This window comes from Thamnophis sirtalis, unplaced genomic scaffold (assembly GCF_051295495.1).
Source record: "Thamnophis sirtalis isolate CommonGarterSnake01/CBP01778 unplaced genomic scaffold, rThaSir2_p1.2 scaffold_5, whole genome shotgun sequence".
NCBI lineage: Eukaryota > Metazoa > Chordata > Lepidosauria > Squamata > Natricidae > Thamnophis > Thamnophis sirtalis.
In genome coordinates, this window is record NW_028261385.1 from 9,321,376 (window position 1) to 9,347,426 (window position 26,051).

At 47.9% G+C, this 26,051-nt stretch overlaps 1 protein-coding gene across 1 annotated transcript in view; it reads right to left on the minus strand.

Annotated features, from left to right (window-relative positions):
• Positions 1–24,997, minus strand: part of EPG5 (ectopic P-granules 5 autophagy tethering factor) — a 118,048-nt gene extending 93,051 nt beyond the window's left edge. The window contains 6 exon segments of the mRNA XM_087715280.1: positions 3,485–3,558; positions 5,007–5,114; positions 6,858–6,994; positions 9,137–9,383; positions 11,358–12,233; positions 24,900–24,997. Of these exon segments, the coding sequence (XP_087571406.1) occupies positions 3,485–3,558; positions 5,007–5,114; positions 6,858–6,994; positions 9,137–9,383; positions 11,358–12,233; positions 24,900–24,956 (1,499 nt within the window). The 5' untranslated portion in view covers positions 24,957–24,997.
• Between the last annotated feature and the right edge of the window lie 1,054 nt (positions 24,998–26,051).

Below are 26,051 nucleotides of genomic sequence, written 5' to 3' on the forward strand. Positions count from 1 at the left end.
GGCTCTTCTGCTCTCCATACACCATATTTATACCTTATCCGACACTTTCTTCCCCCTCTCTCCTCCCCCCTTTCTACATCCTGTCTTCCCTCCATCATTTTCTACTCTACTTCCCCTTCCTTTCTCCTTCTCCTCTCTCCCCTTATCACTCCTCCTTATACACCTCATCTTCCCCCCTTCACCCTCTCTCCTATCCCTCTCTTCCTATCTTTCTTCTCTCCTCTGCTTCCCACTCTTCTACATCCTGCCTTCCCTCCATCATTTTCTACTCTACTTCCCCTTCCTTTCTCCTTCTCCTCTCTCCCCTTTCCACTCCTCCTTATACACCTCATCTTCCCCCCTTCACCCTCTCTCCTATCCCTCTCTTCCTATCTTTCTTCTCTCCCCTGCTTCCCACTCTTCTACATCCTGCCTTCCCTCCATCATTTTCTACTCTACTTCCCCTTCCTTTCTCCTTCCACTCTCTCCCCTTACCACTCCTCCTTATACACCTCATCTTCCCCCCTCACCCTCTCTCCTATCCCTCTCTTCCTATCTTTCTTCTCTCCCCTGCTTCCCACTCTTCTACATCCTGCCTTCCCTCCATCATTTTCTACTCTACTTCCCCTTCCTTTCTCCTTCTCCTCTCTCCCCTTTCCACTCCTCCTTATACACCTCATCTTCCCCCCTTCACCCTCTCTCCTATCCCTCTCTTCCTATCTTTCTTCTCTCCTTTGCTTCCCACTCTTCTACATCCTGCCTTCCCTCCATCATTTTCTACTCTACTTCCCCTTCCTTTCTCCTTCTCCTCTCTCCCCTTACCACTCCTCCTTATACACCTCATCTTCCCCTTTCACCCTCTCTCCTATCCCTCTCTTCCTATCTTTCTTCTCTCCCCTGCTTCCCACTCTTCTACATCCTGCCTTCCCTCCATCATTTTCTACTCTACTTCCCCTTCCTTTCTCCTTCTCCTCTCTCCCCTTACCACTCCTCCTTATACACCTCATCTTCCCCCCTTCACCCTCTCCCCTATCCCTCTCTTCCTATCTTTCTTCTCTCCTCTGCTTCCCACTCTTCCTCTAATTCACTTGGTGTATTTCAGCTTCTGAGCAAACTCCCTTTTGTGTTGATGGTATTTATAATTCCATTTCAATATACATAAAAAAGAAGAAATAGCAGTATACATGTACAATCATCCAGCACCCCTCCTCCAACTTAGTAAACTCCACTCCCTCCCACCTTCCCCCCAACCCCCCCCAACCTTCCCCCATCCTGACTTCCCAGAACCAATACAAGGTATAAATCTTTAACAAAAACAGTTTAAAATATACTTAAAGAGAAAGTAGAAAGTTAATAACGTCTTTGAATTGAGCTTAGCTCCTCCTTGCTAGGCTAACTATAAACAATTTGTATCATTTCTGATCTTAATCGTAAGCTATCTGAAATTTCCTAGACCCATATGTATTTTGAATATAGTCAATCCATTTTTCCCAGTCTCGTTTATATCTCTCGTTTGAATTATCCTTGAGATATGCAAATATTTTAGCCATCTCTGCCAAGTTTGTGGTTTTCAATGTCCATTCTTGGATAGTAGATGGAGTGACCAACTTTATCGTGGCCTCTCAGCATATAATACTCCACAGAATGGACCATTCAAACGTGAGACCTTGCTTTAATTTTTTTGACTCCACAAACTTGAAATTTCAGGCAACACAAGTAACATATACAGACTTACTACTGTAATGGACTCTGACAATTATGGTCGTAAGTTGTGACGGTTGTAAAATTGCACACACCCATGTGGCCAACTCAATTTTTACGACCAATTTGTGGCAGTTACATAAAAGCTGTGGGAGTTGTTGAGTGAATTGTTCAATTTTTGGGGGCTGGTTTTGCCCCAAACCAGAAATAAATCAGAAATAAATAAATAAAATGCTGTCCCCTCCGGAGGATTATTAACAAGCCAGTTTTGAAATTCTGATGACAGCCCTCCCCCCCCCCCACCCGCGTGGTCAGATGGCCCACATGTGAGGTGCTCTGCATAAACAGAGGGATAGAATCAAGATCACGTGAAGTGTTAATACCACTTTATAATGCCTTGCTAAGGCCACACTTGGAATAATGCATTCAGTTTTGGTTGCCACAATGTAGAAAAGATGTGGAGACTCTAGAAAGAGTGCAGAGAAGATTCAACAAAGAGGATTAGGGGACATGATAGCAGTGTTCCAATATCTCAGGGGTTGCCACAAAGAAGTGGGAGTCAAGCTATCCTTCAAAGCACCTGAGGGCAGGACAAGAAGCAACAGGTGGAAACTAATCAAGGAGAGAAGCAACTTAGAACTAAGGAGAAATTTCCTGACAGTTAGAACAATTAATCAGTGGAACAGAAGTTGCCTCCAGAAGTTGTGAATGCCCCAACACCGAAAGTGTTTAAGATGTTGGATAGACATTGGTCTGAAATGGTATAGGGTTTCCTGCCTAGGCAGGGGGTTGGACTAGAAGACCTCCAAGATCCCTTCCAACTCTTGTCTTGTCTTGTATTATTGTATTGTATTGTATTGTATTGTATTGTATTGTATTGTATTGTATTGTATTGTATTGTACTGTATTGTATTGTATGTTCCAGCATAACTATGGAACGCCTCAAACAATTTCAACCAAACGTGGTACACAGATGATTTACTCTCTGGAAACAAATACTGTGGGGGTAAGAAACCCCTAACACCCCTCGGGGCGGGAGGGGTTCTGTGTCTGTGTGTTCCAGCATAACTCTGGAATGATTGGGCCAACAAAATGAAAAGGAATTAATTATATTTATAGTGTCAAATCGTAGTACTTTTGACAGTGATAGTGTGCATTTTGGATTCAAGTTCACATATGTGTGTATGTCAGTGTGTGTCTGTGTTCCAGCATTACATTGACTTGACACTACAGATATAATTCATTCCTTTTCCTGTCTAATATAGGATTAGCGTAAATAAATACCTGAGCAATGCCGGCTAGTCATATTATAAAAAAGATGTTGAGACTTTGGAAAAAGTACAGAAAAGAGCAACAAAGATTATTAGAGGGCCGGAGGCTAAAACATAGGAAGAACGGTTGCAGGAATTGGGTGTGTCTAGTCTAATGAAGTGAAGAACTAGGGGTGACACCATAGCAGCTTTCCAGCATTTGAGGGGTTGCCACAAAGAAAAGGGGGTCAAATTATTTTCCAAAGCACCCGAGGGTAGAACAAGAAGCAATGGGTGGAAACTAATCAAGGAGAGAAGCAACCTAGAACTAAGGAGAAATTTCCTAACAGTGAGGACAATTCACCAGTGGAATTGCTTGCCTTCAACATCACTGGAGGCTTTCAAGAAGATGCTGGAGAGCCATTTGCCTGGGATGGCATAGGCTTGAGCAGAGGGTTGGACTAGAAGACCCTCCAAGGTCCTTTCCAACTCTTGTTATTCTGTTATTTCTTCCCCCCCCCCCCCAAGAAACACGTTTTGCACTCTGAACCTACTTGGCAGGAGACATGAGCAAAGCCAGGGCCTGCATGAAGTGGAAGACCCCAGATGGGTTACCCAGAATCTGGATCTGAAAGGAAAGATGGACAAGAGTAAAATTAGGAGTTTTTTTTTTTTTTTAAGGAATAAAATAAAAGCACCAATTTGAAGCTCACAGATGCTGAATTTTCAGAATTCTGAAATTTGTAATTATGCAACTGTATCGAGAACAGGTAGTCCTCGATTTACAACAGTTCGTTTAGTGACCGTTCAAAGTTACAACGGCACTAGCAAAAGGGACCTATTGCCATTTTTCACACTTAATGACCGTTGCAGCATCCCCATGGCCATGTGAATAAAATTCTGATGCTTGGCAACTGACTCGCATTTATGATGGTTGCAGTGTCCCGGTCACATAAATTTGCTTGTGGTCCCCTTTTGTGACCTTCTGACGAGCAGTCAACAGGGGGAGCTAGATTTGCTTAATAACCGTGTGACTCACTTAACAACCGTGTGAATCCCCAACAAGTGGGATTCACTTAACGAATGTGTTATAGCAATAGCAATAGCAGTTAGACTTAAATACCGCTTCATAGGGCTTTCAGCCCTCTCTAAGCGGTTTACAGAGCATATCGCCCCCAACAACAATCCGGGTCCTCATTTTACCCACCTCGGAAGGATGGAAGGCTGAGTCAACCTTTGAGCCGGTGAGATTTGAACAGCCGAACTGCAGAACTGCAGTCAGCTGAAGTAGCCTGCAGTGCTGCATTTAACCACTGCGCCACCTCGGCTCTGTGAAGGAAAGTCGTAAAATGGGGCAAAACTCAGTTAACAAATCTGTCACTTAACAACATAAATTTTGGGCTCTGTTGTGGTGGTAAGTTGAGGGCTACCAGCATCGTGATCTGGGAGGGAGGTGAGGAATTTATGGGAGTCGTTGCCAGAGGCTGAGAAAATCCCGAGCCCTCAAGGCCGTGCAGTGGGGATCTTCTGAAGGCACAGACTGTTTTCCCAAAACAAAAATGAATGTGATGGATTGGTGGACAATGGACAAAGGGTGGCCCAAATGGAAAAATGGATTGTTGTGTTTTTTAGCTGTGTATGGTCTTTATGTTTTGTAATTTTGTTTGTTTTGTTCCCTTTCCTTGAATTGTGAGCTGCCCTGAGTCCCCTCAGGGAAAAGGGCGGCATACAAATAAAGTAAATTCAAATTCAAATTTTTTAAAAAAAGGAGGATTAATTATGCAGCTTTACACGCGAACACCACAGAGCCGGCTTCGCTTCTTCTGTGCCCTATAATGGATCTATCGGTAAAGTCATTACTCTTGGTAAAATAATGTCGCAGGGCTTTCTTCTGCTGCTTGTGCCAACGGGACGGTTGACCTGGGTCATAACTCAAGGTCCACCTGTGTACCATTATGAGCAGCCGAGTCCTTCTGGATTCCAAGCAACCAGACAGACAGATTTTCTCCATCAGAAAAAAAAGCCACAGCTTAAAAAAAAAAACATTTCCTTACAAAGGAATTCAAGTCAAGGCACCTGAACAAACGGAGCAGCCCATTCGCTGACACCGGCTGGACACCGGAGGATGTGGTTTAAGAGGAAAAGGTGGTCTCCCGGAGAAGCAACCCTTTGCAAGATGGAGACCTGGAATGGAAGGAGGCCACGTCAAAAACCAACATCATCGTTATTGTCTATGGAGTTTCTCAATCATCCAGGTCATGGTTGTCCCAAAGGTGGTTTTTCAAGGGGCAAGTGGACTTTCTGATTTTTCTTTGAAGAGGTTTTGCCACTCCTCTCCTGCTCACGACTCCTCTCCTTTAGGGCCCCAACAGGAGGCAGTTGCTGGAGCTAAGCAGCCCCCATAAAGCCCTACATGGTAGTGGATCTGGGTACTTGAGAGACCGCCTACTGCCAATTACCTCCACGCGACCTATTAGATCCCATCGATTAGGCCTCCTCCGAGTTCCATCTGCCGGCCAATGCCAACTGGCAACTACGCAGAGGAGAGCCTTCTCGGTGGTAGCTCCGACCCTATGGAACGATCTCCCCGTGGAGATTCGTACCCTCACCACCCTCCAGACCTTCCGCACAGCCCTCAGAATCTGGCTATCCCGTCAGGCCTGGGGCTAAGACTGTAACCCGCCCGAATGGTATGAATGTTGTGTTTTTAATTATGTATTGTCTTATATGTTAAAAGTTTGTCTCCCCCTCCCTTTTGGGTTGTGAGCCGCCCTGAGTCCCCCCAGGGAAAAGGGCGGCATACAAATAAATTTCTACATTCTACATGAGAAAGGGTTGGCAAAACAGCTCAGTTCAAATTGGATCTGACCGAGGAGGAGGCTCAGCAGAAGCACCTCACTGAGGACTACGAGCACAGGCTTTCCAAGCAGAGGGAAGACCTGAGGGAGTGCAAGGCCAGGGACCCACGCCTGGAGGCTCAGCAGGCAGAGATGGTCAGCCAGTTCCAGGCCATGATGCAGTCCCACTGGAATGAGGCCCTCCAGCTCTTCGCCACCAGCGGTGCTTCCCTCCAGCCTTCACCCAAAGCCCCCCACCAGGAGGTTGAAGCAGACCCCAAGTCGGGATTTCTGCCCCCCTCTGACCCACACAAAAAGACCCCAAAGGGGAAGGAAGGAGGGAAGGAAGGAGAGAAGGAGAGAAGAAAGGAGGGAAGGAAGGAGGGAATGTAGGAGAGAAGGAAGGGGGGGGGAGGAAGGAGGAAAGGAAGGGGGAAAGGAAGGAGAGAAGGAGAGAAGGAAGGAGGGAAGGAAGGAAGGAAGGAAGGAGGGAAGGAAGGAAGGAGGAAAGGAATGAACGAGGGAAGGGGGAAGGAGGGAAGGAAGGAGAGTAGGAGAGAAGAAACGAGGGAAGGAAAGAGGGAGGGAGGGAAGAAGAAGTAGGACCGTTGTAAGATAAGATGGATCTATGGGATGGTAAGAAAGCAATCTTCAAGTATATTGTCAACTGTAGGGAAGAAATTGTTATAAATACATATTATTAATAACAGTTATGAGATCATATAATTGTGAATGTATATATGAAATTGATAAAATAAAAATTTAAAAAATTTTTTTTAAAAAAAGACCCCAAAGGGGGAGACTCTCTGCAGCAACACAAACGTTCATTGCACTTATCCATCCCAGGGGCCATAATTTGAGGATCCCTGATTTAGTGCAATGTAAAAAACGCAAATAATTTTTCTGCGGGCCGCCAAAATTTTCTCACAGACACCCCCCCAGCGGATGACCACTACTCTGGAAGATGAATAGCCCGACAGCCAATCCAGATAAGGGATTGGCTTAAGCCAGGCCTCAGGCTCAGTGAAATCCACACTTTTGTTTCAGCTCTGACTTGTGACTTGGATGTCCATTAAAAGAGGTTCCTCACCAGCCTCCGAAGCCACAAGAGAACGTCAGTCTGGAACTGGGGATCCTCCGTGACACGACGGGTGAAGCTGAAGAGAACGCTGATGCAGTCTTTCAAGGACCCCAAGTCCGAGGAGGGGGATTCCAGGGTCTTCAGAGCTGCAAAACAAGGAGGGAGAAAGGGTTGTGAGAGACCCATGGAGATGGGGAAGACCGTAATGTATGGTGATCCTGGTTATTTAGGATTCTCGGCGCAGAATGCGATTAGCATCCTACATCCTGGCTTTTGTTCTGACTGAGGCTTCCCAATAGCATGAAGCAAACTCCTTGTCCCGACAAAAGACCCTTTTATTAATTTACTTTGAATTCTGCTCGTTCACATCCAGCCTTTCACATCCAGCCTTTCAAGGGAGGATTTATAGTCACAGACCTTATCTGGCTTGGAGAGCTGCCAGGACGATATCTGCAAAACTTGGCAAGGAGTCTCAGAGAATCACCAACCAATTAAGCGAACTAATTGTTTCCTGCAAATTCCACTCCCCTTTCGCTCCTCTTTTATTTCCTCTGGGAAGGGCCATTCATCATCCACCTGGGGCCTTACTCCCAAAGTTGACTCCGGTTCTTTAGTTGTTCCCTTTGTCTGGCAACTCTGCGCATGCGCAGGCTGGGAACAGGCTCCAGCTGTTCCTCTGCCTCCCTGATGTCTGACTCCAAAGGCAGCTGATAACTGACATACGGCTCTGGCCTCCTCTCTGCCTACGACAAAGAGCCTCCCCCAGACTCCAGGACTGTCCCCATTTATTTTTTATCCATCTCCTGTGTTCATACTTATACCTGTTACCTTGTACATGTTTGACAAACTAAATTTTAAAAAAATCAATGGGGGAAACCAGCTTCATTTAATTTCATGTTGCTAACTTAACTACAGTGATTCCCTTTATCCACAGTGGCAAGAAAAAAGCATCTTTGGGCAAGTCAAGAGCTATCAGTAAAGGAGGTTTAAGCAGGGGTGAAATGCTATCGGTTCGGACCTGTTCGCCTGAACCAATAGTAAAAAATGTTAGTGGTTCCTAGAACCAGTAGTAAAAAATGCTACAGGTTCCTAGAACCAGTAGTAAAAAATGCTACTGGTTCCTAGAACCAGTCGTAAAAAAATGCTACTGGTTCCTACAACCAGTAGTAAAAAATGCTACTGGTTCCTACAACCAGTAGTAAAAAATGCTACTGGTTCCTACAACCAGTAGTACAAAAAATGCTACTGGTTCCTAGAACCAGTAGTAAAAAATGCTACTGGTTCCTACAACCAGTAGTAAAAAATGCTAAAGGTTCCTACAACCAGTAGTAAAAAAGCTACTGGTTCCTACAACCAGTAGTAAAAATGCTACTGGTTCCTACAACCAGTAGTAAAAAAGTGCTACTGGTTCCTACAACCAGTAGTAAAAATGCTACTGGTTCCTACAACCAGTAGTAAAAAATGCCACTGGTTCCTACAACCAGTAGTAAAAAATGCTACTGTTTCCTACAACCAGTAGTAAAAAAATGCTACAGGTTCCTAGAACCAGTAGTAAAAAAATGCTACTGGTTCCTAGAACCAGTAGTAAAAAATACTAAAAAAGGTTTTAAAAAAAAGTTCCGATAATCGCACATCGCACATCTGATCTTCGGAACTTTAAAAAAAAAACTTTGTAAGCTTTTCTTTTCCTACAGGTTCTCCAGAAACATGAGGGGAGGTCCGTTTTTGCTCCCAGCAGGCTTCCCTGAGGCCTGCTAGGCCAAAAATGGGGGGGGGGGGGAGTTGCTGAGAAAGAAAGAGAGACAGAGAGGGAGGGAGGGAGAGAGAGAAAGAGAAGGGAGAAAGAAAGGAAGGGAGGAAAAAAGGAGAGAAAGGAAGGACTACAAACCTGGCACTAGATGCAACTTCAAAGGACAATCCAGGGCTGGAAGGGACCTGGAGGTCATCTAGTCCAGTGTTTCTCAACCTTGGTAACTTGAAGATGTCCGGACTTCAACTCCCAGAATTCCCCAGCCAGCGAATGCTGGCTGGGGAATTCTGGGAGTTGAAGTCCGGACATCTTCAAGTTGCCAAGGTTGAGAAACACTGATCTAGTCCAATCATTGTTAAAGTGAGTTGCTGTCTTGATCCCCCAGTTACATGACTGCATAGTCACATGACCTCCCCAACAAGCCACAACCACAGAACCAGTAATGAAAAAAAATACATTTCACCACTGGGTTTAAGGCTTTGGGGGGGGGGGTTAATTCGACAGCCTGGCCTACCTAATGGAGCTGTCAGGTACCCACCGGCTGACTCCTGCGGCTGAAGTCCCACCGACCTTAGCAAGGGGGAGCCCCTCAGCAGGTTGTAGAGGTAAGACTCTACTTGCAAGCGGGACAACACCGAGGTGTACAAGTGCAGAGAGAGGATCTGGTGCAGGTGTTCGGTCTGGGCATCGAAGAGCCTCTTCAGTTCCCCCAAAGCGCCTTCGTTCACCTCAACTGTCTGGTATCGGTGGAAGCCGGAGACTTTGCACTGATCGGCACAGACACCCTGAAAAAAAGCACAAGAGGGGTGAAAAAACACTCAGCAGACAGCTGCAACGGTAAGAGGATCGGGGCTGGGGTGGGCTGCTACAGGTTCGCCTGGGTTCAGGAGAACCTGTAGCTAACGTTATGGCCGGTTTGGAGAACCTCCAAATCCCACCCCTGGCTGGCCCCACCCACCACACGCCGCCCCTGCCACCCCTCCCAGGAGTCTCCACATGGCCCATTTTGGATGCGAGGTACCATAAAAGCTGCAGCCCACTACCAGGCCAGGCCCCGTTCAAAACCGGGCCGCAGGAGAAATGGGCAAGCATGCATCTGCGTGCGAGCAGAAGTGTTAACCCATAGACTTAACCATATTTTTCGGAGTATAAGACGCACCTTTTTCCTCCCAAAAAGAGGGTGAAAATCTGGGTGTGTCTTATACACTGACTACAGCATTTTTGGTCTACCGAAACCCTGCCCCCATTGCAAAAATGGACCTGCAGAGGGTTTGGGAGGCTTGCAAAGTGCTCCTGGGGGCTGGGGAGGGAAAAAATGAGCAAAAAAAGGTCAGTTTTGCTCGTTTTTGCCCCCCCCCCCAGCCCCCAGGAGCACTCTACAAGCCTCCCAAAGCTCTGCATGCCCCCCCCCTTTTTTTTTTGCAAAACCCTTCAGAATGCAAAACCTTTTTTTTAAAAAAAAAATTACCTCTTCAAAACCATGGTGCGTCTTATCCTCCGGTGCGTCTTATACTCCGAAAAATATGTGCAGGGCCCGCACGAAGGCTCAGGAAGGGGTGAAAACAGGCCTTCTTGGAAGGCCTCCAGAGCCCAGGGGAGGCAGTTTTCGCCCTCCCAGAGGCCCCTCCTCCGCCATGGTGTAGGAGGCCGACTAGGCCACGCCCACCATGCCACACCCACCCAGCAACCCAGCAGAGAGCCCGTTGTTGAAATTTTCGAAGCCCACCCCTTGCGGCTGAGATACCCCAAGGGGTGCCCGTCAAACTCCTCACATCAGGGCACAATTAAGGAAGTGAGCAAGACGCAACTTCTTTGCAATGTTTTTAATACAAGAATTAGGGATGAGTAGCAAAATCTTCAAAACTTGGACAGGAACTTCTGGACTTCCTGTATTATAGGGGCTCAAACAGATTACATTGGGGTTCAAAGAGAGGGAGGCTGCTGGATTGATGGCAGATTCCCATCTCCCTCCCCTCATTCTCTGCTCGTCCATCTTTCTGTTTCGGTGATCATACAGTTGTACGTGTAGTCCTCAACCTACAACCACAATTGAGCCTAACCTTTCTGCTGCTAAGCAAGACAGTGATGGCGATCACATGACCTCCATAGACTGCGGCTGAATTTTGGCGTTAAAACTTGAGAACCACAAAGCAGATAGAGCAGCGAGACCTTTTCATACAACAGAGAGTCAGGCCTGCAGCCATCTTTTCTTTTGGGTCTTTGGCCTGCCATACTTTCTATTATTCTACTATGCATTTTCTATTGTGGGAAAATGGGAGCGGGGAATTGTACGGAGTTAGATGCTATGTAGCCATAACAACATTCTTTCTAGAAAGCCAAGGTCATCCTTTGTCTTTGCACTTCTGCACCTGAACGGAACTGGATGGGTGGAAACTGCCAGCATGGCAGTGGATGATTGGACCATGGGATGGACTTGTGGGTGTGGGGGGCAAGATCTTGAATTTTCAACTGGGTGGGGGAAACGGGGAAGCTTTCAGATTCGGGTTTTCCCAGATGTGCCAAAATGGCTCTCTTAATAAATGGGAATTTTGAGGAATCCTTTGCCTTGGACTCTGATTTAATTTTGATTGTTATTTGGAACCCTGACACAGAAATCTGAACCATGGGATTTTGATGGCAACTCATTTGTCTGAAACGTTATAGAGCCTCCTGCTTGAAGAAGGGGTTGGACTAGAAGACCTCAGGGTCCCTTCCAACTCTTCTGTCATTCGGTCCCAAACCAGCTTCCTTAACCCCACCTGGGCACTCTCCTGCTTATCCCTGAAAATCCACAGGCGCTCTTTGACACTTTCGCTATCCAGGGAAAGGCTCTGCAATTTGGCTTCGGCTAGCAGCAACTGTTTCCGACATCGGCAGTAATTCAACACCAGCTCATAAAACTCGTGCTGGTCCTGGTAGGCCCGGCTACCAAATTCCTCCACGTAAGCCTCGACGTTCCCCAGCCAGGACCAGGGCTCAAAAACCTTCAGCTGCTCTTTGGTAAACGGAATCGGTTCGGAATCAACCGGAAGTTCAGGATACAACCTCTCCCCGCGACGCGGCAGCTGGAAGGTAAAATCCGGCAGGCCTTCGGATAACAACGGCGATAAATCGGGGTACAGCGTTTTAAAGACGGGGATCTCCATGTGTGTTTTCACTCCCGTTTCGGGAACGGAGACGGGGGCATGGACCTTTTCGGAGGAAGGGGCAACTGGACGCTGCGTAGGGCTACGATGGGGTGCACTTTCCGTGGGTGGAATGTTTTTTTCCAACGAGTCAAAAGTCCTCTTGCCCTTAACCGCTCCTTCCTTGAGATCCTGCCCATCTGCCGTTGCCCCGTTTTTCCCCTCCTGCAAGATTTCTGCACCCAGGGGAGGTTGGGTTTGGGGAGCTGCTGGGGGCCCTTCATTTTCAGGAGCGAGCACTCTGGGTGGCACTTTGAGGTCCTTGTTCCCTGTTCTGGGCGGCTTGAGGGCGGGGTCTGGGTTCTGGGCGGCTTGAGGGCGGGGCCTGGATTCTGCCACGAGTCCCGTTTCAGGCCTGCTCTCCTCCCGCAAAGCCTCTTCGTCATCCTCTTTGCACAAAGGCTGTTTGGTTGCCCCGCTCTCTTTCTCTTCGTTCTTCTTTTTTTTTTCCTAGTGGGAATGAAAACAATTTTTTAAACAAAAAACAACAACAGCGGCCTAATCATCAGGGATGAGGCACAACGGGAAAGTCCTATTCAATACAATCAAGCGCTAGCAACATTGGTTTTACCCAAATTAATAAAGATCATTCACCCTTTTAGACCGGGGGGGGGAAGGAGGGGGGCAGTGGTGGGATTGAAATAATTTAACAACTGGTTCTCTGTCCTAATGGACGGCTGGGTGGGCGTGGCCATGGTGGGCGTGGCCAGGGTTTTTTGACAGGTAGCACTCAGCCTCCTGCACCTCCGTGGAGGTAAAAATGGAGTGGGTGGTGCCTCCCCCCACCCCGCATCCTGTTTTGGGCCTAGTAGGCCTTCCTGCAGCCTTCTGGGAGCAAAAATGGGTTGCGGGGTGTGTGTGTGGCTGTGCTGCACCCCCTCACTGTGCCCTGTTTTTGGCCTAGTAGGCCTTCCTGCACTTACTTGGGAGCAAAAACAGACCACAAGGGGACTCCTGGAAGGGGTGGGGCAAGAAAGGGTGTGGCCAGCCAGCAATTTAACAACCGGTTTGCCAGAACCGGCTGAATCCCACCACTGGGAGGAGGGGGGGCATTTCCCAGCCTGGCAACTTTTACGACTTCCAACTCCCAGCATGGCTGACTGAGGAATTCTGGGAGTTGAAGTCCACAAGTCCTAAAAGTTGCCAAGGTTGGGGAGATTGCTGCTTAAGACCCCAAGTAGCAAAAAAATCCTTCAGGCAATCATCATCTTGAGAAATATTTGTCTGGACTTTTGGAAGACTGTTTAACTAGGTAAGTTTAGTAGCAGAGTAGAAGAATATATCACCCACTGCCAGAAGGAATTTTAAGGGGCAATTATGGTTCTTACAGTAGTATAAAACTGGGGTTGCCTATCTTGTTCCATTTGGTTGCGTAGAAGTTAAGGTGCTGAACAAGAAACAACCCTTATTACAGTAGCTTAAAACTTTGGTTTTTGTCTTTTTATCTTTATCTTATTTTACGCCACTTGCTTGGGATAAAGGTTAAGGTGCTGAACTAGAAACTAGGGGGTTGTGAGTTCTAGGTCTTCCTTTGGCTTGAAATGCGGCTGGGTGACTTTAAAAAGAGCCGAGGTGGCACAGTGGTTAGGGTGCAGTACTGCAGGCCACTTCAGCTGACTGTTATCTGCAGTTTGGCGGTTCTAATCTCACCGGCTCAAGGTTGACTCAGCCTTCCATCCTTCCGAGGTGGGTGAAATGAGGACCCAGACTATGGGGGCGATATGCTGACTCTGTAAACCGCTTAGAGAGGGCTGAAAGCCCTATGAAGCGGTATATAAGTCTAACTGCTATTGCTATTGCTAAACCAACCTCTCTCTCTCTCAGCCCAACCCACCTCACAGGGTTGTTGCTGTGGGGAAAAATAGGAGGAGGAAGGACTATTAAGTATAGTTAAGGACTATTAAGTATATATCCCAGCAGGCCTGGGGATAGGTTCCCAATTCACCCGCCCGAGTGTTGATTGCTGAATGAAAGTTGTGTTTTATTATTTTTCTTTGTTCACATTTTGTTTTGTTTTTTGATACTGCACCCCCCTCCCTTGTGATTGTAAGCCGCCCTGAGTCCCCTCAGGGAAAAGGGCGGCCTATAAATCTTAATAAATGAAATAATAAATGAAATGAAATGAAGTATGTTCCCTGCCTTGAGTTATAGTTATATTAACATTCAGGATAAAATCACAACACTAGCAAAAACCACATAACCTCTGTGAAGTGGGTCATATATAAACAGGAGCCATGGTGTCAGGCATGACTCCTTCACTATCCAAGAAAGAAAAACCTCAACTCCACTTGAATAGAGATAAAGTCCTTTTACTAGATATGAATTGAAAGCAGCGAAAAGGAAAGCAAGATCTGAGCCAAAAAGGCGGGAACAAGTACATATCAAATGATTACCCGGCCTCCTTCCTCCAATTACCCCAGCCCAGTGTCCAATCTGCAACTCCCAACTAAGATGTCATGTGGGGTGCATCTTCAAAAGGCCTCATCAGGTTGGTATGCGAGACTGTTGGCCTTGATCAAGACCAGATATCAGCCATCAGCATGCGTAGAAGATGGTGAGAACAAATCTCTCTAAATCCTCCAGTACCACACAGTTCCCTTCCCAAATACTATGCCCCCACCCTCCCCGTTTCTATGGCAGCCGACAGCAAGCAAGCGAAGCAGAGGTGGTGCAGTGGTTAGAGTGCAGTACTGCAGGCTACTTCTGCTGACTGCCGGCTGCATGCAATTTGGCAGTTCAAATCTCACCAGGCTCAAGGTTAGCCTTCCATCCTTCCGAGGTGGGTAAAATGAGGACCCAGATTGTTGGGGGCAAGAGACTCACTCTGTAAACCACTTAGATCTTAGAAACCTCTTAGAAACCTCTGTAAATCAAGGACTAGCTAGATTGCAGCTTTTTCCCAATGGTTCTGATCACTGATGGAATAAATCGTAATTTTCACACGTGTGTGGCTGCATCAGGGGTGGGATTCAGCCGGTTCGGACCGGTTCAGGTGAACCGGATGTTAATTTTACCAACTGGTTCACTGAACTGGTAGTTTCAAGGACTAGCTGGCCCTGCCCACTCTGCCCCTCCCCTCCCACGAGTCTCCATGCAGCCCATTTTGGATGCCCATGAGGAGGCTCCGGGAGGACGAAATTTCCTGGAAATTTCAGAAGTCCAGAAACGGGGCCGTTTCCGCCCTCCGGAGGACCCCTGGAGGCCAGGGAAAGCTGTTTTCACCCTCCCGGAGACTCAAGGAAAGCCTCCGGAACCTGGGGAAGGCAAATATGCCCACTCCCACTGTGGTGCTGGAGGCCGAGTAGGCCATGCCCACGATCGCCATGGCAACTCAGCAACCGGGCAGAGAACCGGTTGCTAAAATTATTGAATCCCACCCCTGGACTGCATGTTTAAAACAGCTAAAATAATAGACAAGACACACAAACACACCCCAAAAAATTGACCAAATCCTCCTTTCTCCTCCACCCATTTTTCTTCTCCAACAATTGGTATTTTTGCCTCTATTTAAGCTATTGCAACAAAGGAGGAGGGGAGGGAGAAATCCTTATTTAGCAACTTATTATTTTGAAAGATCTCTCTAGCCAAGACTTCCCTAGTCAATAAAAATCTTTGTATCACAAGACACACAAGTAAAACGGTACGTGCCAAGGGAGGGGGGAAAAAAATCACATGAGGGCCACGTTACTCCATCAGCCTTGGTTTCAACTCCCAAGTAAACCCTGATCCAGAAAGGATTTTTCACAAACCACCACCGTTTTTGAACACTGTAAGAAACTGGTGGGAGATGTTCTCGTTTTTGCAAAGAAAGCATTTTTTTAAGAATTATGGGTATAAAGGTTCAGTAGGACATGGGGACATTGAAGGTAAAAAGTTCAAGGCTGGAAAACAGGAGGGGGGGGGAAAGGTTATTCCGATAAGCAAGTCCATTTGGCAAAGCAGGTTTGTTCTGACCCCTCTCTTCGCTCGTTCACAAATGACAGTCAGACAGAACTTCAAAGGAAATATCTTTATCAGTCCTGGCTCAAGCTGGCTGCGAGCCCAAAAATAAATGTAGATAAAGTCTCTGGCAAAAAGTTACACAGCAAAAGCAAAAACAAAAAGCTCTTACAGCAAACCAGGTTTACAGAAAGCAAATCACTTATCCAAGTGCCTCTTTGAATCTCGAAACGATGAACCACACACGACGAACGACGAATCACGAACGTTGACTTCTGCCACTAAGGCGTGGCACCATCCGTCTTTTATCTGCAGAAGACGACCCTAACGAGCAACAGCTGCTCATTATTCCTGCATCCCGACGCAACTCACAGCAAGCTGCTGCTGAGTCACAACAAGGTTAGTTAACCGTTTTAACCAGTCCAGCAATATAGTGAAGAAATTAATGAATAGCTTGCCTCGATTTATTACGCGTATTTTGCAAGGATCGTAAGGAACCAAGAAGCATAGGTTAAGAAAGGAGGGAATAAAAAGTTGAATAAATGCATTTTTCTGTTGCATACTAGTTAGCCACTTGCTCTTGCAAGAACGTATTTTACGTGCAACAAACTTCTTGTGGCTTCACTTTATGCCTCTTGTCAAATTTCTGACGGGTGATGTTCTGACCTAGCCTTCTCCAAAAAGCCCGAGGCAGAGTCCTGGTCCCGACAAAACCCCTTTTATTAAACGAATGTGAAGTCCTCTTATTCACATTCAGCAAAGGCCTGGCAAACAGTCTTTCAAAGGAGTATTTATGACCACAGACCTTATCTGTCTTGGGAAGCTGCCATGTAAATATTTTCCAAATGAGGCGCTGTGCAAGGAATGACTGGGCACAGAGTCTCTGAGATTCACAGACAGATCTCCACACTCCTGAAACAAATGAATGAGTGAACGAATTGTTTCCTGCAAAAGCCCACTCCCCTTTTGCTCTTTTATTTTCTCTGGGAGGGGCCATTCACTATCTACCTGTGACCTTACTCCCAAGTTGACCCTGATTTCTCAGCTGCTCTTTTCTTCTGGCAGCTCTGCGCATGCGCACACTGGGAAAAGGCTCCAGTTGTTCCTCTGCCCCATTGCTGCCTAGCTCCGTAGGCACCTGATCACCGCCAGACAGTCTTGGCCCCCTCTCTGCCTCCGACGCAGAGTCCTCATCAGAGCCTTCTCCAGCCTCCAGGACTGGCTAATGCTCTTCCCCAACTTCCTCACTCTGCAAATCTGCTGCCAGCTCTGCTGGCCGCTGGCGGGCCACAACAGTTGCCATTGAGTCTATTTCTCACAAACACCAAAAGTGTCAGCGTTCCAAGTATGATGTAGAATTAAATCAGAATCAAAGGCAAAACGATCCTAAAAGTTCCAATTTAATAAAGCAGACATCTTAGCACATCTGTGTTAAGATGTCCGCTTTATTAAATTGGAACTTTAAGGATCTTTTTGCCTTTGATTCTGATTTAATTCCACATGGTACTTGGAATGCTGACAGTATCCCAATACTCTCTTCAGAGGACAGTGACAAAAAGGCTTCCAGGTTCCCACAGGTACAGATCATCCTCAACTTACGACAGTTCCTTTTATTGTGACACCACCACTGGGGAAAAGCGACTTACTCACACTTTCCGCCCTGGCAGCATTCCCCACGGTCACGTGATCGGAATTCAGAGGCTTGGCAACTGGCATGTACTTGAGGCGGTTTTGCAGTGTCCCCTGAGGTCGCATAATCAACCTTTGCGACTTTCCGACCATGGGGAAGAAGCCAGATTCGCCTCACAGCCGGGTTGCACTAAACCGCGGGGGTTCGCTTCACAAGAACGGCAGAGACAGGTCACAAAACGGGGCAAAACTCCCCTGAAGCAACGTTTCCCTTAGCAGCAGAAATTTGGGGGCTCCATTGGGGCGGCTAGGCGAGGGCTTCCTGCATTTTCAGGCCTTCCAAACAGCTTCCTAATCTAGCGATTAAAAATGCAGACCAGCCCACAAGGCAAGGGGGAAAAAAACAGAAGAAAGCTGCTTTCATGGTTTTTGCAACAGAACAATGCAAACTAGCAACCCCCTCCCCCACCCCGCCCAGCCCTTCCTTATCGGTAAGCTGCTTTTCACAGGATTTGGTGCAAGTGCCAGAGTTGGGCATAAAAGTCTATAGAGATTCGAATCTCTACAAAGTTTTTAGAGCTAGAATTTGGGATGGACATCCCTGGAATGATGTGGGAATAAAATAGAATGGAATCAGGGGTGGGTTCCGGATCCCGTTCCAACCGGTACTGTTGGAACGGGCCCGGCGACGTCCACATGGACGTGCACACGAGCACAATACGCGAACGTGTCTTAGCGCCTCCGCGATGCTGCAGCTGCTCAGCGGATCGTCGCGCAGGTGCTGTATGCGCCGTGCGCAGAAGTGCCAAAGACTTAAAAGACCAGTAAGGAGTTCAGGCGGGTGGGTGGGCCCTCCAGAGCACCGTACCAGAACAGTATCCGGATCACCGGGCATGCTCTGGTACGCCCGTACCGGGACGTACCACGTGCAACCCACCACTGAATGGAATGGAATAGAATAGAATGGAATAGAATATGGGAATAAGGAATAGAATAGAATGGAATAAGGAATAGAAGAGAATGGAATAGAATATCGGAATAAGGAATAAGGAATAGAATGGAATAGAATAGAATGGATTAAGGAATAGAATAGAATGGAATAGAATAGAACAGAACAGAATATATGGAATGAAATGGAATAGAATGGAATAGAAAATATGGAATAGAAAGGAATAGAATAGAATGGAATAGAATAGAATGGAATAGAATAGAATGGAATAGAATAGAATATATGGAATGGAATAAGGAATAGAAGAGAATGGATTAGAATATCGGAATAAGGAATAAGGAATAGAATAGAATGGAATAGAATAGAATGGATTAAGGAATAGAATAGAATGGAATAGAATATCGGAATAAGGAATAAGGAATAAAATGGAATAGAAAAAAATGGATTAAGGAATAGAATAGAATGGAATAGAATAGAATAGAATAGAATGGAATAGAATGGAATAGAATAGAATGGAATAGAATATCGGAATAAGGAATAGAATAGAATGGAATAGAATACATGAATAAGGAATAGAATAGAATGGAATAAGGGATAGAATGGAATAAGGAATAGAATGGAATAGAATAGAATACAAGAATAAGGAATAGAATAGAATAGAGTGGGGTGGGATGGAATAGCAATAGGAATAGAACATAGAACAGAACATGGAACATTGACTAGGACTGGACTAGAATAACAGGGTTGGAAGGGACCTTGGAGGTCTTCTAGTTCTTGCTTAGACAGGAAACCCTATACCCGTGATGGCAAACCTATGGCAGAGGTGCCACAGGTGGCACACGGAGTCCTCTCTGTAAGCACACGAGCCATCGCCCAGCTCAGCTCCACTGCACATGTGTACCCCGCCTCCCGGCAGTCAGCTGATTTTGGGGTCTCTGCTGCGCATGCAGGAGAGGCATGCTCATGCGCGGGGGCCGGGAGAATCACGTGCACATGCATGGAGGATGTGGGGAGCACAGGAGTTATGATGCCCACCCCTTGTCTCATTTTTGGTTTCATGAGGCTTCAGGGAGGCCTGCTAGGCCCAAAACGGGCCACGGGGGGGGGGGGAGGTGCAGCGCCTTCCACACAGCTCATTTTTGCTCCCAGGAGGCTTCAAGGAAGCCTGCTAATCCCATGGGGCACATAGGGGTGGGGGCTGCAGCACCCTCCCCACAGTCCGTTTTGTGTCCGAGGCGGCTCCAGGGAAGCCTGCTAGTCCCAAAACGGGCCGCAGGGGGGTTGTGCACATGCACAGAGGAGCGTTGGGGGGGGGGTCACGCACATGCATGGGGGATGGGGGGTGCACGGGGGATGTAACACTCCCCGGTGCCTCATTTACTATCCGCGGGGAGCCACCAAAGAGCAGGAAGGCTTCACTGACCGTTTAGTTAAGGTGCTGGACAATCTCTATAGGATGAACCACATGCCACCCCCTGATGTCTCGATCGGGGCCACAGTAGCCAGAAGTGGCTATGGTGCATCCCTTCCCCAGGAGCCGCCTCCTATCTACACCAACCTGACCAGCTATAACCCTCCTGCCGCCTTGAGTACCACTTTCCCAGTGCCAACCTGAGCTATATGCCGCAGCCTCACGGCCTCGCCTTGCCCCACCCCACGCGGGGTTTCAAAGAGGAGCCCCAGACGGTGCCAGATGTACAAAGCCCACCGCTATCTTCCATTAACATGGAAGACCAGGAGCGCATCAAGGTGGAGAGAAAACCGCTTCACAACCGCCTGGCTGCCAACAAATGCAGGAAGGGGAAGCTGGAGCGCATCACTCGGCCCCGACCCACCTGCCACCCCTCTCGCTAAAGAGACGGCGGCGAAGGGAAGCAGCCAGGATGCTGTTGCCATTGGGGCGGGATGGGAGGTTTTAGGCCGCGAGACGCGCGGCTTACCGGAGACTAGCAGCTTCGTCACAGTCCAGTCTGTGCAGGGAAACACCTTGTACAGTAAAGAAAAACTTCTCGCAAGTTTGAGAAGTTACCATATTTTTCAGAGTATAAGACACACCAGAGTATAAGATGCACCAAGGTTTTGAAGAGGCAAATTATATTTTAAAAAGTTTTTGCAATCTGCAAATCTCCCCAAAACTACCCGTTTTTCACAAAAACGTCCCTCCCTCCTTTTTTCTTTAAGAAAAGGGCATGCATAGCCTTTAGGAGGCTTGTAGGGTGCTCCTGGAGTTAGGGGGCCAAAACTGACCAAAAAACGGCCCATTTTTTGCGAAAACGGGCTCGTTTTTTGTCCAAAAAAAAAAGATAGCCTTTAGGAGGCTTTAAAGTGCTCCTGGGGGCTGGGGGGGGAGGGCAAAATTGAGCATAAAACTGCCAGTTTTTTGCTAATTTCTGCCCTCCCCAGCCCCCGGATCTCTCTGAAAGCCACCTAAAAACCATGCACTGCCATTTTGGTGAAGGGGCGGGGTTTCGGGAGGCCAAAAATGCTGTATTCAGTATATAAGACGCACCCAGATTTTCAGCCTCTTTTTTGAGGGGAAAAAGGGATGTCTTACACTCCGAAAAATACGGCAATTGCTCGCACTCGCGAGAAGTTTTTTTTTTTACTCTGCAAGGTGTTTCCCTGCAGAAGACTGGCCGAGAGACGCAACGAAGCTGTCGGGTGTCCGGTAAGACTCATGGCCCGGCCTGCCCCACCCCCAACCTGCCACCCCCAAATTGCGCCCTATCCTGAGACGCGTGGCTTACTGGAGACTGGCAGCTCTGTCACATTACTCACCATGTGTCCAGGGAAGCACCTTGTAAAAAAAAAAAAACCCTTCTCGCGAGTTCAAGAAGTTTGACCGAACTCGCGAGTAGGGTTTCTTTACGTGTTTTCCTGGACACAATGGGTAGGAACGCGACGGAGCTGGGAAGGTAAGACACGCGTCTCGCTTCTCGCTGCCAGAAAATAATAACCCAACCTTCCCCGATAATATGGCCAAGGCTATATTTCAGGGGTTAACACAGCAATATAAAAATAAAATGAAAAGTTGAAAATGTAGTGCTCACTAGTGTTTACATTTCCCCAGGTAAACACACCTTTGTGCTAGTAGCAAGCAATTACAGATGTCTTGAAAAGACACACAGCAGCTGTTTCCAGGATATCCGGGGGGGGGGGGGGAGAAAGGTGTGCGTTTGATAAAACGCCATAACTAGAAACTTCTCATTCAAACTGGTGCCCGCTCTGTTGAAGGGGTCTCAGCCACACCCCGTCCCTCCGTCAACCGCCATCCCTACAGGGAATCCCTTAACTTACAACCACCATTCAGCCCAAGGCGGTGGTTCAATGAATTGTGCCCCCTTTGACAACGTCGTTCGCCACGGTCGTTAAGCGAATCGCGGCAGTTTGTAAGTGAATCGTGAGGTCATTAAGCAAATCTAGATCAGTGTTTCTCAACCTTGGCAACTTGAAGATGTCCGGACTTCAACTCCCAGAATTCCCCAGCCAGCATTCGCTGGCTGGGGAATTCTGGGAGTTGAAGTCCAGACATCTTCAAGTTGCCAAGGTTGAGAAACACTGGTCTAGATAATCCCTCTTGACCTTGTCAGAAGCTGGATGGGGAAGTCACAGAGGATGACTCACAAATAGATACATGGGAAAGAGCCATCATGATAGATACACACCTGTTGTCAGGTGTCTGGATTCTGATCACCTGACCATGGGGATGTGGCAACAGTTGTTAAGGGTGAAAATAGGTCGCACGTCACGTGTTCCAAGCCTGTTGAAACTTCAAATAGTCTCTAAAGCAGTGTTTCTCAACCTCGGCGACTTTAAGTCCTGTGGACTGCAATTCCCAGAATCCCCAGCCAGCGGTGCTGGCTGGGGGAATTCTGGGAGTTGAAGTCCACAGGATTTAAAGTCGCCGAGGTTGAGAAACACTGCTCTAAAGGAATAGTTGTTAAGTCAAGGACTACTTATAACACAAACAACAACAACAAAACACACACACACACAAAAGAAATGAAAACTACTCAGAAAAGCAAAATTCCCAGAGCAGACCCACTGCAAAAGGACCATCTAGGACTGTGAGAACTAACCTTTTTGTTGTCGCGGGCCAAAAACATGTGCTTGTACCCATAATGCAATGCACATGCGAAACCTCCCCCACCAGTGCCCCCTAACCCCCTGTGCTTGTGTCCTGCCCCCGTGCATGCGCTGATGACGCCCCACACACATGCACGCACGACCCCACGTGCATGCGTACGTGACCTCCCCCTGCTTTCCCAGCCCCTGCACATGCGCACTGCCCCATCCCCCTCGCCCATTTTTGGCTTCCGGGTTGCTGCAGGCGGCTTTCCAGGCCCAAAATGTGGTGTGGGGAGGCCTCCGCACCCCGTTTTGGGCCTGGAAGGCCTCCTGCAGCAACCTGGAAGCCAAAATGGGCCACGGGTGCGCCACGTGCGCCCCCCTGAACCCTGTTTTGGGCCTGAAAGGCCTCCTGCAGCAGCTCCTGCAGCTGTACCTGGAAGCCAAAACGGGGTGTGGAGGTACTGCGTGCGGCCCCAAAATGCAATGCAAGTGTCCCATCGTCCATGCGTCCCCTTGCGCATGTGTCCCGCCCCCGCACATACACACAGATCCCCCGCATGTGCAGCAAGACCTGAAAACCCGCTGGCCAACGGGAGGTGCACATGCATGTGCGGTGGAGCTGGGCTGGGCCGACGGCTGGCATGCCCACAGAGACGGCTCTGTGTGCCCCCTGTGGCTCTGGTGCCATAGGTTCGCCCTCCCGCATCTTAGGACTTCCTCTCCTCTGCTAGCAGACAAATGGACAGTCGGGTGTTTGGGTAAGATCAGCCCCCCCCCCCAAAAAAATCCCATGGGATGTATGGGGAACGCGATCCCAGGTAGTCCTCGACTTACGACCAAAATTGAGCCCAATATTTCTATTGTTCAGACAGTGGCGAAGTTTCGCCCCCTTTTACAACCTTTCTTGCCACAGTTGTGAAGTGAATTCGCTGAGGATGTTAAATTAGCAACACGGTTGTTGAATGAATGCGGCTTGCCCGTTGTCAGAGAGTCACAAAAGGTAAATTATATAACCCCCGGGAGTGTTTAGTGCCATTGTAACTTCAAACGGTCGCTAAACAAGCTGTTGTAAATCAAGGACTATCGGTCCCTTCCCCCCCCCCCCCCTTTCATCCCAGACTGGCTGGGCTTCAGCATTACCAGATCACAAGGCGGCTTTTTTCCTCCCTCCATCGCTCTGCAAGAATGAGAATTTCTCCACCTGGGCCAGGGGAAGAAGGCTGGGACTTCAACTCCCAGCATGCCATGCTGGCTGGGGGAATTCTGGGAGTTGAAGTCCAGCCCTCTTGCCCTGGCCCAGGTGGAGACACACACAGCTGTGATGATTTTGCTCTCCTGAAGAGACACAGCTGTGAGGACATCCAATTACAAGGCCAGGAGTGGCTTTTCAAGGCCACATTTACAACATGTGATCCAATTATGCTTTCTTTCTGGATGAGCCATCTAGCTCACCATTTGGGTGGGAGAGGCAGTGGAGCAATTCAATAAATGAAAATAAAATTTATATATATAAGTGTGTGTGTGTGTGTGTGTGTGTGTGTGTAGGTAATGTGTGTTTGTGTGTGTATGCATATATATACATACATATGTATATATATATATGTATATATTACATACATACATACATACATACATATGATTTTATTTTATTTTATTTATTTATCAGCACAAATATATATATATATATATATATATATATATATATATATACACACACACACACACACACACACACATATATACATACATACATAAAGTTTGTGTATGTATGTATATGTGTATGTATATGTATGTACGTATGTATGTATACGATAGACAGGAAGGGAAAGGAAGGGAGGGAGGGAGGGAGGGAGGGAGGAAGGAAGGGAGGGAGGGAGGGAGGGAGGGAGGGAGGGAGGGAGGGAGGGAGGGAGGGAGGAAGGGAGGAAGGGAGGGAGGGAGGGAGGGAGGGAGGGAGGGAGGGAGGGAAGGAAGGAAGGAAGGAAGGAAGGAAGGAAGGAAGGAAGGAAGGAAGGAAGGAAGGAAGGAAGGAAGGAAGGAAGGAAGGAAGGAAGGAAGGAAGGAAGGAAGGAAGGAAGGAAGGAAGGAGAAATATCACAGCTCCTCATTAAAAGGAGCCAATAGAACCTCCATGGCCAGGAGCAGTCTATCTTACTGAGCCCTTGAAATGATATTTCTGGGCTTCATGCACCTCCCCCCCCCACAGCCAAAGGGGGAAATCTAAGGGTGGGATTACAACTCCCAGCATCCACAGCCGAGCCACCCTTTGGTTGGGTGGGGGATGAACCCTCCTTTCTCTATCTACCCGCCCCCCCAACTGTACTCCCAATGGCTGGTAGGGAAGAGGAGAGTTTAAGCCCCCGGCGGGAGCGATGGGACTTGTAGTCCACCCCATCGAGGCCCGCTGGGAACCATGGGCTCCGTGGTCCGACCCATCATTCAAAGCGGATAGAGTTAGGATGGGTTACCAAAAAGGGGGGGGGGCTTTGTGGTAGGTTACGATGGGTGTTATAGTCCCCCGGGGTTACCTTCGCTCTGGACCGGCTGGTCTTGCTCCGGCTGCGGGGCTTCACCGCCTCCTCCATCCGCTCGGCTCCTTCTTCCTCCGGGCTTGTTGTTTCTGCGGTGCCCGAAGAGGCGGAGAGGTGGGGGCGTGGTCAAGGTCACGTGATCGAAAAGGCGGGGGCCCTAGACGCAGGAAAGGGAAGAGACGCCAACCAAACGGCAGCTTCTGCGTCCCAATCCAAGGAGGAGGTTAATTTCTCCCCCCCCCCATCACTTTGGCTCCTCCGAATGCCCTCCTCTGAATTCAGCCTTGCTTTCCTCCAATCACAGAGCCGGACTTCAATTCCCAGGATTCCCCAGTCAGAAGGGATGAATTCTGAACACTGAATTCAGAGCAGAGAATTCTGGGAGTTGAAGTCCAGGGCTTTCAAGATTCAGAAATATTGCTTAAAACACCCCTAGAAGTGAATTATGTACTGATGCTCACCTGTTATAAGGTGGCAGAGAATGGAATGGAATAGAACAGAATAGAATAGAATTCTGAATGGAATGGGAAGAGAAGAGAAGAGTTGAGTTGGAAGGGACCTTGGAGGTCTTCTAGTCCAACCCCCTGCTTAGGCAAGAAACCCTACACTATTTCAGATAAATGGTTGTCCAACATCTTCTTAAAAACTTCCAGTGTTGGAGCATTCATAACTTCTGGAGGCAGGTTGTTCCACTAGTTAATTGTTCTCAATGTCAGGAAATTTCTCCTCAGTTCTAAGTTGCTTCTCCCCTTGATTAGTTTCCACCCATTGCTTCTTGTCCTGTCTTCAGGTGCTTTGGAGAATAGCTTGACTCCCTCGTCTTTGTGGCAGCCCTGGAGATATCGGAACTTTACCAGTTTCTGCTTATAGGGACAGCTCAGCAAGCTGGTGGGGCTGCTTGGATGGGAGACCACCGGGAAATCCTAGGCCCGGCTGATTTAATTTGAAAACAAAGGGGAAGACGTGGGAAACTGTTCCCGTGTTTGTTTCTGAGAAAACTCTCTGAATTTCTCCCTAAAATCAGCAGAGTCAATTTGAGTTGAAGGCAAATTGGCTTCTTTGATCTTTAGCCCCGTGACCCGTCAAAAGCGCGGACGGCAAAAGCGCGATCGACAAAATCGCGCCTTTGACGTCATCACAGCGCGACGA